At 38.5% G+C, this 14,221-nt stretch overlaps 1 protein-coding gene across 6 annotated transcripts in view; it reads right to left on the bottom strand.

The window, feature by feature from the left end:
- CycK (cyclin K) overlaps positions 1 to 13,614 on the bottom strand; it is a 52,451-nt gene extending 38,837 nt beyond the window's left edge. Inside the window, exons 1-5 of one of the 6 annotated variants that reach the window (XM_076203170.1) lie at positions 13,495 to 13,609; positions 8,424 to 8,605; positions 7,359 to 7,572; positions 3,063 to 3,161; positions 822 to 1,040 (exon numbers count right to left, since the gene is read on the bottom strand). In XM_076203170.1, the coding sequence (XP_076059285.1) occupies positions 822 to 1,040; positions 3,063 to 3,161; positions 7,359 to 7,364 (324 nt within the window). In that variant the 5' untranslated portion in view covers positions 7,365 to 7,572; positions 8,424 to 8,605; positions 13,495 to 13,609. Of the gene's footprint in view, positions 1 to 821; positions 1,041 to 3,062; positions 3,162 to 7,358; positions 7,573 to 8,423; positions 8,606 to 13,494 lie in introns of all 6 variants that reach the window. The other 5 variants (XM_076203172.1, XM_076203169.1, XM_076203174.1 and 2 more) reach the window with 5 other exon arrangements.
- Between the last annotated feature and the right edge of the window lie 607 nt (positions 13,615 to 14,221).

Below are 14,221 nucleotides of genomic sequence, written 5' to 3'. Positions count from 1 at the left end.
TCTGGAAGCAAGAACATAAATGGACAGTAGGCTGCCAGGTAACTGGTTATGACCACTGTTAGCCCATAAGTCACTTAACTAAGAGATAGTGTGTTCTTTAAGTACATTTTAAGTAGGGCAGTATAGGATAATGTTTGTGTCTTCTGTTACTGTTCCAAAGCTGGGTGGTTCTCATTTCCTGTAAAAGTAATTTCTCTGTTGGGCTGATGTCTAAAGGAGTTGGACTCCGTCTCAGTGTGCTTGCTTTGTAAATGTTTTGTGATCTGACTGTGTATGCTTTTATATGGATGTATTGTGAGGTGTAGGTTGTAGATATTTGAATAATATGCTTTTTTTAGTTGGTTGTGCTTTTAACATATGATGGGATGAATGGGTGGGATTGAGGGCTGATGCAAAGTGTTGCATTATGGGAAGGATTTTGATTTCTTGAGTGTGCATGTTCTTCTATTAAGGTAGTTTCTATACATCCAATTATTATTCTTAATGTTTTGTTTTATGTAGTTTATTGGGTGTCTGTTTACTTGATTGTTGGGAACTGTCAAATAATTGATTGAGAAACTGTCAAATGTGTTTTTCATGAACTTTAAGTATTCTGTGATTAGCGTTTCTTTTTTGCTGACCAAAACCTGTGCTTGCTACTAATGTGTCAACTCAAGGATATGTGATTATCACAAGTAAGGCCTAAGATTTTAGAACTCTTGTCCAATAGAAAAAGTTGACCATCCAGTTTTACAGTCAGACATTTCTTTGATTCATGATTGTCTGTTTTTGTCTGTGTCTGAGATTGTCTGTAAACAGGTCAAATTTACACAATTACTCACATGTCTGGGGAACTCCTGAAAGGTGTGAAACATGTAGAACCTATGAAAGTAGACAACACCAGTGGCCATAGTTTCATATCTCAACCCCATTTTGTTGCCTACTTGAAGAATGAACCTTGCTCCTTCGCGTCTGTAGAGGGTTTCTTGTTCGTAGGTCAAGCCTTCCTGAATACTTGGCGTGCTACGCAGTTCCCGCTTTTCGTAGTACCAGGAGGGCATCTGAAATAATTTGTATTCGTAATAACAAGGACAGGGATGGAGGGGACAAAGATGGGGGTCACCAATTAAATGAAGCAGTCTTGCTGTGGATGTGCTATGTCTTGATACACTGTTTCTGACCTAGGGCAGTGGGCAAGATGTAGGGATGACCCGTCATCCAGGAGCCAAGATAAGAGGGAGGGAGAGGGGTGAATGAGAGTGAATTAAGTGGGGATGGATAGGTTGGGAATGGATTTTGTGCCTTTGTTTTTTGGCTACCTCCTTTGTAAGGGGGAAATAACCATTGGCAAATGTATGTATGTAACAACATGGATGGAGTTGGTGATATTATTAGTTTAAGTATACACACTGATTTTGAATTTGGACTTCATTAACCTCTTCAATACATGTCAAATTACCACAGGTAGTATTAACTACTTGATGTCCAATGATCTGATGATGCATCACAATACTCACATTATAAAAAATTAAGTTTCAGCTGTATTACTCATTCTCTTTCACTCTGAATATTAATAGCCACAGAAAATATGATCAAGCCATTCACAGAATACAGGGGACACTCGGCTACAACTACAAAATAAATATAATCAAGACACCGATGCCTGCACCCTCATATACCCACAATTTTAAGAATAAACTGGATGTGGAGAGATACGAAAACAGGTCACTACGAGCATAGGTCTCGCCTCGTAAAATACAACTAGGTAAATACTCAAACCTCATGACACCTAAATAGGCATCATGGTATGGAAGGGGGGTTAAGGGTTCTAATAATATTAATAATGAGAGAACTGTATGGGTAGTGACTGAATTGTGACATGCAGTCAGTATTTTAGCGATTTTCTGTGTCATCCCTACAGACAAGAGCTGCACATTTTTCATCCAATGTAGAGTAAAATCTTTACTCATAGAGGATTGATAACATCTGAACTACTGCTGTCCCTCCTTTACACTGTCCCCTTGGTAGTTTTGGTGGGTGGTTGATGTTGCCCCTAATTTCCCATATGTATCATATGAAACTAAAAGGAATGGAATGAAGGGACTAGAGATTCCTCACTGCATTTTTCTTCTAGGAAAAGTCTAGGCATAAAAGGGTGTTAGTGGATCCCAGCTAGAACCCTCATAATTGGGTCATTAAATGTGTGTGGATTAGTATGGATGAGAATATGTAAGAGATTGGTAAGAGAGTGAAAAGGAAGATGGATGTGTTAGCTTTGAGAAAATTAAAGTGAAAGGGAATGGTGAGTTGGAAGCATGGTGGAGAGTGATGGGAGAATGGTGGAGAGTGATAGGTGCAGCAACAGAATAAGGGAGAGGAAGTGGAACTACTGGTAAGTTATTCATACATATACCAAGGCTTTTTCCCCCTTACAAGGAAGGTAGCCAAAAAGAAAAAGGCATAAAACCATTCCCACAGATTTCATCCCTAAATACACTCCACCCCCTCCACCCTCCCTCTTATCTTAGCACCTCCTGGATGATGGGTCATCCCTGCACCTTGTCCACTGCCCTGGTAAGTTATGAGATAAGTAAATGTGTGATGGAGCAGACAGAAGAACATTGATATTGTGAGTCATAAAGAAATTGTGATGAAAGAGATGGGTTTTTGTGGGTGCATATGGACCTGGTTGTGAAAAACAATTGGAGACGTTGAGACAGTGACATGGTATCTCTAAACGGATAGTAGATAGAAAGAACGTCCATTCTTTTGCTGTTCCTCTTTTACACCGTCTCTTTTGCTACATTGTTCAGACTACCCTGAGCCTCATCTTTCTGTTTCTCTTTTTTCTATCTTACATCAACTCTCAACTTTCCTTCCACCAGATGATGATTAGACATTCCACTGCTCTTCCTCACCTCAAAATATCCATAACTGTAACTCAGACAGCATACAGACACTAGCATATCCACGGTGTAGGACCTCTCCCAAGAACCCAAGAGGGAAACATTTCTTCCATAACTCTAGTGTCAATCTACTGACACTGGAGTAATCATCATCAACTTTCTTCAGTCTATACTCACCCTTGTGTTCTTCTCTTGATTTTGCCATATCATCTTTGCGTTTTCAAGTTTCTCTGGTCTTGTATTCACGTCTGCAGGCAATTTTGACAGTCTTCCTTTCTGTGGATAAAAAATATATATATAAAATGCCAAATCTTTAGAAAAAATACTCTCAGGAACTATCTTTAACTGAATGTATACAAAATATAACATTTATCATATATTCCTCTTCCTGATTATGTCATTCCAAACAAGAATGACCCAAACGATACGAGTAACACTAAAAGCCACATCTGAGGAACTATGATGCATCACTGTTGATACATACGCACACAGCAACCAAAAACATTACGTAAATCTTTCTTATCTATAAAGAAATCAGGGTTGGTTTGTATCATATACAGTACTACCTCTCATTAATGGACGTTAATTAGCTGTGTTTGCGGCATTTACGCTGTGTTTTCGTTATTGTTTTTTTTTTTGGTGCTGTTGTTTAGTGCTGTGCAATCACTATGCCACCCAAAAACCACTCCAAATCAATGGATTATTCACATCAATGGACTCCGTTACCCCCCCTTTTAGTCCATTAATGAGAGGTAGTACTGTACATATGTAAGTACTGTATAATTACTTAAAGGGTATTGTGATATGAATTGGGAAAAAGCCTTCTGTAATGGATTTTTTTTATTATCATTACAGCAATAGCTTTAACACTGAAAAACTGATTCATGCAATAATCTGCACAGCTCCTGAACCCTGTTTTCTATGTAGGGATACTATAACTATCTAAGATCACATACAATGGCAACATACAATTAAAAATGCATTAGGAAACACTGAGGGAAAATAAAATCACTCGTATTGATTGAATCTTCATGTCTAGCTAATTGTTAATAAGAATATCAATGACAGTAACAACAACAATAAAGACTGTTGCCTTAAGTTTCAGTAACTGGAAAGCTAGAGCCCTACAATGAAAGCATAGTCAAGTGTGGTTCTTAAAATCTGTTTGTAGGTACTGATTACAGTTTCCTTCTACTCTTCAAACCCATACATGAGAATGGTTTAATACTTATTTTCTTGGTAATTTGCAGTCAGATCTTAGATTTGTAAGCTGGAGGCTATTTATTAAAAGTGAAGCCTAGAGTTTTGGGGTTCTTTTCCATGTAATTTTACAACTGGATGTTTCTGATCCATGGTTACCTGGAGTGAGCAATGTTATTGAAGATTTCTGGGGTAAGGGCTCCATTCTATTATTTCTAAGCTATTACTCTAATTCATCTAATAAGCTTGGGTGTTCTTAGCCACTATTTTGTGGTTGCTCTGCGGGATTACTATTGTCAGGTGATCTGTATGGGCGAGTACTCTGGTGTTATGTTCTGGAGCTAATGTTGGAAGATCACTTGTGAAGAGGCTAGCATAGATGAGAGTACTGCATCTTGGGGAACCCCACGGTACAGTCTTTTGGTCCCAGAAATTTAACTGATTTGGGTTACTCTGCACTGTCTGCCAGCTAAGAAGAGCTAAGAAGTTTGTTAGCTATTTCTTGTCATTGTTGTGGATATCTGTCTCTGATCTTCTTTGATGGTGTATCTATACAATGCACCAAGCAAGTGGTAGCACCAATGATCAACCTGGGAAGGAGATTCTGATGAAGTAGGGCCTAATGACTCCTGGTTGCAAATGTGTCATATCACACCCATCACTCGAAGGTGTGGCCTTGAGGGGCTAATAACTGGTCTCTGGTTCAGGTCCAGGAACTTTTAACTGAATAAAATAACCTAGCAGTAAGTTAAAACATACAAGAATAATTGCTATCATCTGAAATTAAAGAAAATCTGGTTCATCAGTCTTGCCAAACTGATAGCTATCTATCTTACTATATACCAAGGGCTTCTTTCCCTTTATACAAGTGGTACTCAAATCAAAGGCACACACCCAGTCCTACCCACTCCAATGATCCACCACCCTTGCTACCTGAATCAGAAGTAATGCAGCAAGACACAGCACATCCACAGCAGAGCTACTTCACTTATATTGACACCCCACCCTCCCCATCCCCTCATATGGAAAATAGAGAAAATGGGGGGTGAGATCCCTTCAGTCTATGTCAAAATATCATCCATACACAACCATCCTCCATTCATCTTTACCCCCCCTGCCTGCTCCCTTCCTTGCTCAACAGACATTCTCCTCTTGCTCAAAGTCCTTTTCACCCCATCCATTCACCTCATCCTCAGTTGTCTGCTGAAGACTCCATCCACCACTGCTCTCCACACCTCTTTCACTAATCTTTCTTTATTCATTCTGTCCATGTGTCCAAACCATCCTAATAATATTTCATCAACCCTATCCATCAACTCCCTTTCCAAACCTGATTCTCCTCTTCACCTCATCCTATCTCACTCTATCCAACCTTGTAACCCCTACCATACTTCTCTACACCTCATCTCAAACACATTGAAACTTATCTTACCTGCCTATCTTAAATTCCAAGCCTGTGCCCTATACAGTGCCATAGGCACAATCACCCCTTCATATAATCTTCTGTTTGCAAGATTATATGAAGGGATGATCATGCCTACAACACTGTATGGGGTCTTCCACTAGGAATTTAGGTAAGGTAGAAAGGCGAAGAGATAGCTACCTACCCATTAATTAATCATATGCTCATCATACTCACTATACTTCCAATGTTCTATAATTAGATTAATTCCCATTAAGACAATAACAACACAGAATAGGCCAAGTCACAGATTCAAACTGCCCCAGATGCATCCACCAAACAGAAGTCACAGAACACCTCGTAATACGATGCCCCACACAAACAATACCAGACAACACAATATCTCTTTTGTAAGTGATTTATGGTCCTGACCAGAGGCTGTTGCTAATTTCCTGAAGACTACAAGAGAGACCATGGGCAACACATCAATTGATTTATTGTTTATGAACATGACATTCAATGGAGAAAAATGTCAATCTTAACATATACAAATATCTAAACTTAGTAAAATGTAGGGGAATGACTGACTTCTTAAAGATGCACTTTTTGTGGGTTGTATCTAAATCCCTTGAAATCTATTTGTATAGCTCTCCTATATTAAGCCCTGAGATACTCCACTTGTCTAAGTAAAAGGAAAAGACTGCCCTTATTGTCCTTCTATGCCTAATTACTGTTCTAATCACCTTTTAAAGTTAATAAACATGGTTACTTTCTTACAGGGTCACTTGGCTAGACAGAGTGAGAAATGAGGTGAGGAGGGGAGCGGGGATGGAAAAGGAATTGGGAGAAAGGGTTGATGAAAGAGTTTTGGGATGGTTTGGACACATGGAAAGAATGAGTGAAGAAAGATTAGTAAAGGAAATGTGGAAGGAAAAGGTGGAGGGAGTGAACAGGAGGGGGCAACCGAGGATGAGATGGATGAATAGGATAAAAGTGGCATTGAGAAGGAGGGGGATGTCAGCTGAGGAAGGAAGGCAGAAGACAGAAGATAGGGGTGAGTGGAGAATGGTTGTATATGGATGATGCTGAGATGCATGGAAGGGAGTAGGTGGAGGATGGGGTGGTTAGGGAGTACCGGTAGTTATGTGTGAATGGTATTTTGACACAGCTCGAAGGGATTTCCCCCTGTCTTCTCTTCTGCATGAGGGGATGGAAGGGGGGGGGTCCCAAATTAAATGAAGTGGCCTTGCTGTGGACGTGCTGTGTCTTGCTGCATTGCTTCTGATCCAGGGCAATGGGGCAAAATGCAGGGATGACCCATCATCTAGGAGCCAAGAAAAGCGGGAGGGAAGGAGGAGCAATGAATGGGGGTGGTGTGGGTGATGATCAAATGGGTGGGAGTAGAATTATGCCTTTCGACTTTGGCTACCTCCCTTGCAAGGGGGAAAAAAAAGCCCTTGGTATATGTATGTATTTTCTTGATTAAAATTATAAGTTTAAAAAATTCCTTAAAATATTAGGCACAGCCATTCTTCCAAAAAGACATGCTGACGTAAATCCATAACAGCAATGCTAAACAATGATGTAAACATTTCAGTGTAAACTTCATCAAGGAAAAAAATCTGTTGTATTATCCATTATCTTGGATAAACAACTGTATTATTGCACAATACAATGACACAAAGCCATGCATTACTCACAAAGCATTGGCAACTTTCACATTCAGAACATAAATGGGCCAACCCAAAGAACATTTGAAAGCTAAAGTAAAACAAGACCCCTAGGCTGCTATGAACAACAATGATAAAATATCATGGAACAGCCAGCCTAGAAGCCTGCGGACCTTGTTTTGAAAAGAACAAGCTCATTACTTGCATTCATTTTTCTTCTTCTATATGCATGCTATGCTTCAAAGTGTAATTCCTCTTCATCAAAGATTCATTCTGTAATGTCTTTACAGCTAAATTTCCTGGGTTCAAAGTTCCTTATGACCTCAAACAGGTCATTTTAACTCCCCGAGTACCTGCACTTTGTGTTGTTGCTACAAGATCATAACTGATAGGAATAATTCAATATCTTGAGTGCCTGAAAATGCATGTAATATTGTAAATGTAGAAAGGAAATCCAGTAGTTTGTACTTAATATTTCCATAGCTTTCTCCTTCCATACATTTGCAAAGATTACAAGGGTTCTTCAGTTAAAAGTGTTCAATATCCATGACCCAGCAGTCATCTAATTAAATAACTGTGAAACACTAACACACCCTACACATATAATGTAATCAAGTACATTATGTGAATGATGTATGTACTAAACCTTGTCCAGCACTATCCAGATTAAATGATGCAATGATCCTCTGAGCCATGTCAATGATTTTTTTTTTTACAAAAATCTAAACAAATTGCAGTTTTCTATAAATACAAAAAATATATTGCATATACATAGCATTTGAACATACTTAAAAGCTAAAATATAATATGTAACCATACATATATTTTTCTACAAATTATTCAAAACAGTTTGTAACAGCCCTGAGGTGGGTTGTATTCACTTAGATGTATTTACCTGTGCCTAGTTCTAGTGTACAACTTATGCTCATGGTGTCCCTGCCCTTGTTCTCCCTTTGGTTAAATCTGACTTTAAACCTGCCCAAGCTATTTGACTACTATTTTTTCCTCTATTCATTCAACGATGTTTTAATACAATTTCTTTTCTTTTTCATGTCTTCAAAACACATTGTTTCATACTATGCCCCCACGTATTATGATCCAACACTAAATGATATGCGTTTATTATGTCCACTCTTTCCATTGCTCAGAATACTCCCATCATATAATTTCTTTTTTCTTCTCTTCTCTGACAAGAACCACACTGGCACGTCTTCACTCAGGACACTAAAGTCCCACACTAATAACACTGAGAGAACAACACAATACCTCTTCCTTCAGTGACTTATGGTTCTGCCCAGGGGCTGTTGCCAGTTTCTTGAAGGTTGTGGGTGTCCAGCAAGAGAGACCATAGGTAACAGATTGATTAACCTTCTATTGATGATACCCAGGGAATCTTCAAGAGATATTTTTGCAGCAGTAACATCTATAGAGAAGCATGGTGACCAATTCTGAGGGAGAAAATTGGAATCTGCGGTTTTCAGCCTATTGATTTAATTTTTTTCTTAAGAGTTTTTTGGGGGCTGGGATAAGGGTAAGGCAGTGTTCGCTTATGTCACTGATTACTGTGGTGAAAAGAAGAATATTGAAAACACTTCATCAGAGAACAGCTGCAGGGCATATGGTGAGGATAAGATAGGTTAGTGATGTGTTGATTGTTGAATAGTCTACTCTTGGTGGTGCATGATGTTGCTTGAAAGGCTGATCCGCATAAAGTAGTGTGGCTGGATGTCGATTCATCCACAAGAAGCCAAGATAGGAAAGGCAGGGAATGAGTTTCTGCAACAATGGGGGACAGGAAGGTCCATGCTTTAACTTGTTCATCTCCCTAACAACGATGGAAAAGGCCTTTTGGTATGTGTACGTACGGACTTCAGTGATACACATGGAAAGTACAATTATATGAACAATGAAAAAAAAAAAGTATAAACAACAGACGTGAATCTAGTACCATCTGTGGTAATAACTGTTGCCCCAATTTTTTTTTTTTTTTTTTGGCTAGAAACTCACAGCCTCATAGTGGCTGGAAACAGTCAGGCCCTCCAATAGATCTCTCTGGGAAGAATCATTGGACTGCTGTCTATGTTGTAGTAACAGCTGAAAATGGTAGGAGAGGAGCAGCCACCAACTGTCAGCTCTCTATAAGTGAAGAGGGTGACGAAATACAGTTGAAGCTGACAGAAAGGGATCTTGTGTCAGTCTGGAGGTCAAGTTCCAGTCCTCTAAGCAAAGTTAAGAGGGTTGACAGGTTTAGAAAAGGGACAGCATGGTGATGATTCTCTATAAGCACTAATAGGTGCAATCTCACAATATTATACTGGGAAGTGAGTTATACCATCCATCTTGGAGGAACACTACCTACATACCCATCATTGGTCCTTAATGTCAGTGAGAAACTTGGGAATAATGACTGACAATATCTTAAATATTAAGAAATACTGACTGAATGCTTTAAACCTTTAATATCCAGAATTAAGCTACACAGAATGCTGAATTAATTGGACCAATTAGATTAAGCAAGATTATTACAAAAATTCATAAAAAAAATTAATACATAAATCTCATTAATGAATTATATACTTTATACTATTATATTTTGTACAATAGTTCATGACCTGTTCATGCAAAACTTTCCAGTAGAATTATGTGCGGGAGAAAAAGCATAAGAAGTAGACCCTCCAGACACACACAAACACATATTTCAAGTCCTGGCTATGGACTTGCATGGACCACATCACCAAAATTCAATTCCTTTACTTCTTCATACAACCCAGCTTTTCATAGATCCCCTTCTTCAGTGGTACTCAGCCTCTTAATAATTTGAACATCTGAAGCCTATCCTTATGCAGCAAAACCAATAGGAAAACTCATTCTCTCATATCACCCCTTCAAACAGAATTCTAAACTGGTCACAGTAATACAGACATCCTAGTGCAAACAGAAATAATAATCTGCACTGCACTTGCTAACACACATGTCTATGTTATAATCTTTTATTTTGAGAAAGTATATGATAGGAATTCTTAGCCCATAGATCATTCCAAGTACACAGAGGAACAACCCTAGCCTTACCATACATCCAACAAAGAGTCACCCAAGGAAGTGTCCTCAGCCTTCTTCTGTTCACCATAGCTACTGATGAAACAAAACAAATTTCCCTCAAATTAACTGCCAACTTATATGTCAATTACCAAGCCCTGTTCTGTATTGGAACCCACTTTACTCACACCAAATGCCTTTTCCAAAAAGCCATAACATTGGTGCTCCAATAGCCACAAGCCCATTGACTATGTCTCCACCTTAAAATCAGACAACATGCATGCACTTCTATTGATGATGTTCCTACAAAGATTTTCCACCAATAAAATTAGGAAACACCACACTCCCAGTGGTAGAACAGACTCAATTTCTGGGCCTGATCCTTGGCCACTGGCTCATCTACACTCCCCACCATAAACAACTAAAAACATCTCTTAGCTTGCAATCTCGTGAAATTGCTATCCAATACAAAATGGGGAAAAGATAGACAATTATTATGGACCCTATACCAAGCCTTCACACAGAGCAAACTTAGCTACACCCACAGCCCTTCAAGTACCAGAACCTATATGCCATAGCACAAGTATGCTATGGCACAAGTACCTTTCACAATCCTTCAACAATGCTTGTACACAGAAAGTATTTCCTGAAAGTGGACCCCATTCCTTGACATCTACGGTACCCTGACATCATTAAAAAAAATTCTACCACATCAAGAGCACCCCTAACTCAACATTTAACATCATCAAAATTTTAGAATTACACACCTATGCAATATAGCACTAGGAAATTAAATATTAATTTTGTAAATTATAACATATCAATGTAATATGTTTTTCTTAGCAGAAATCAATAACAGTAAAAAAAAGCTAAAAATAATACACTAACAAATGGAGCTGTCTGTGGTGGCTGTTCGAGATGACATTTGTTTTGATAGATCCAGAGGTCAATGAAATTGAAGCATGATAAATTCATCTATTCTAACCTAAATTAACTAACCTAACCTAACTTGCATTTAGTAATGCAGTACGTCCAATTCTAGAGGTAATCCGTCGTTGTTGTCATCATTGTCTTCGACCTCCAAATCTATCAAAACAAAGATGGTGTCTTCGTTTGTTTGTGTATCGCTCTTAGCAACTTTTTCAATTATTGATTTCTGCCTAGACAAACATATATTATGTTGATGTATTATAATTTACAAGGTTATCATTCAATTTTCTAATGTCATATTGTGCAGGTGTGCACTTACAAGAGAGAAAAAAAAAAGTCCTTCCCACAACAATGGTCAATAAGCTACTTTGGCTATTTCCACTAATACAATTCTTCCTTACCTTAGCCACTTAAAATAAATAAATAAATAAATAAATAAATCTTCTGACAAGAATCTCTCTTCTACTTATCTATCCTCTCAACAGGTGTCAACAAATACACTGATGGTGCCCATTCAGACCATAAATTAAGTTCTGCAGCAATCCCCAAATAAAACCAGAGGCACATCCCTACTTGTTGCCCAATGTATTATCCATAGTACCCCCTTGCATTCTGCATAATTGTGTGGAATTCAGAAAATGCTCTACATGAAATTTTGACCCATGGGTCCTCCCACCCACTGCTACACAAATTCTATCTGTGGGTCATCCAAATTTTCACCCATTGTACATCTATACCCTTCTGCTGGGAGCCATCTCTTGTAAGCATCCTCAGCAATGAACAAGATGACGAGGCGGCTCAAAAAGTGACATCTATGCCTCTATTCCACTACCACTAACAGACTATTGCCCAATCTCCAGTTCTATTCCCACATCATTCAAACACATTTTTCACTACTTTATTGCATTTGAAGGATTTTTTTTCTTGTGGAATGGTTACTTTAGGTTAAGTTAGGTTAGGTACTACTGGAAAACATAAGTTTCATGTTAGTTATTTGTGCTTGAGGGTATTTTTTTTAGAAATGCACACATATGCAATATAGTAATAGAAAATTAATTAATTTTGTAAATTATAATACATCAATGTAATATGCAATTTTCTTGGCAGAAATAACAAAAAAAAAAAAATTGCTAAAACCAATTTACTAACAAAGCAGTGGCAGTTGAATGATACACCATGTTTGTTTTGATAGATGCCAAGGTTGAGGAAAAGAAAGGATGATAAATTTGTCTATTCTAACCTAACCTATCCTACATTTAGTAATTCAGTACCTCAAATTCTAAAGATCATCTGGGTTAACATTGTTGTCACAGATGCTGACACCCTGATTATTATTGTACCTCAGGCAATTAACAGATGACGGCAGAACCCTGTGTTCTCTCATAAAGTCCAAGGAAGCCCTATTGTCTTTGACTTTGTAACAGTGCTTATTAACGTCACCTGGAGTTGGAGAACACCAACACCCAGTCCACAATGTGAAAGCCATTGTCTAAATGACAGTGACTAGACTGGACAGACGACATGGCATCTTGAATGTATCCTAGTGGCTTCGTTTAGTTATATTTGTTTGTAGCAAGGTATTTCGTTATTTCCACCAAGAAAATTCCATATTACATTCATGTATCATAATTTACAAAATTAATATTTAATTTTCTAATGCTATATCATGTAGGTCTGCATAACTAATAAAATACCTGCTTGCGTAACTCTGGAATTTTACCCAATCTTCCAATCAGCATGTGGCAAAGATGATGGAACCAATACTCAACAACCTAAAAACAATCAAGCCCATACATCCATGGCTATCCACATGTCAGCATTAGGACAGGTCATTCCTGCCACACACATGGCCACCTCATTATAGAAAACGATCTTCCTACCAGTAACATTATTATACCAATGGCAATGAAAAGCTTCCATCACAGTATCACACATTACTACAACACCCAATTTATACACTACCCTGCAGCAACCACCTACTCTGTCATCTACCCCTTCAAATAACAATGACTCTACACCAACTCCTGGGTGACAAAACACCAATATATTCACAACTTCCTACAGAAACAGGGTTCAAATACTTATACTATCGACTACCTAGACCAACACATGAAATATAGGATTATGTACAACAGCGGCACGTGACATTTTTCAAAAGAATAGAAGCGACGGTACACTACTGTCCATAACAGTAACAATTACATGATGGAAGGGGTTACTTTCATGAAACTGGCCGATTCCAAACTACATCAACCTGTCCAAATAATCATGATAATCTCAACTACCCGGCCAAGTCGTTTCATATACAATTGTATGAACATACTAACCCTACATTATATATCTAACCATACACGAAAATAACCATTCATACTTATCAATTCGGTGATACAGTATAAATACTTAGTGTCTCATCTTGTAAAGATCAGGGTAAAATTAGTCTACAAACCAATTCCGACACTTCCACTGTATTTGGGTAATACGACAACACTACCATAACTAGCGTTTTCAATGTAATTTTTATAAACCGCTAATGTTTATATAAAGATACTCGAATATATTTTACAAACATTACAATATTTTAAATACTTGTAAGTTTCATCGTATAAGAAATGTAAGAGTGATGCACATTAACTGGCTACCTTTCAGTCATGTAACATATGAAGTAGCTACATATACATGTGCTTACTGCTAGCGTTGTGATAGCGTCGAACTTACCACGCGGGAAGTTTGAGTTAGTCATACTCACGGTTTGAAAGACTAACACTGCAAATCGTCACTACCCCACTTAGCAAAGGGATTGTAATTCACCATGGTATTGGATCACGTGTTGGGATCGTGATTTACAGTTAATAACCTCCCAGATGAGAACTCAGAGCTCATATATGACCGATCTATGGGTCTGTGACCTGACACACACACACAAACACCCCGGGCGAGAGTCGAACCCGGGCCTGCCACTACGGAGGTCCGGGTTCGAGTCTCGCCCGGGGCTGAAATAATATCAGTATCACAGCGCTGAGGGGTGTTACTCCAACTCTCGTGGGCGGGGAGTTGGGTGTGTGTGTGTGTGTGCAAGGTCATAGCATTACCCATAGATC

Source organism: Oratosquilla oratoria, chromosome 19 (genome assembly GCF_046742065.1).
Source record: "Oratosquilla oratoria isolate Oo_2021 chromosome 19, ASM4674206v1, whole genome shotgun sequence".
Lineage (NCBI taxonomy): Eukaryota > Metazoa > Arthropoda > Malacostraca > Stomatopoda > Squillidae > Oratosquilla > Oratosquilla oratoria.
The sequence above is the reverse complement of the archived record's forward strand: the minus strand, read 5'-3'. Positions and strand labels throughout refer to the sequence as shown.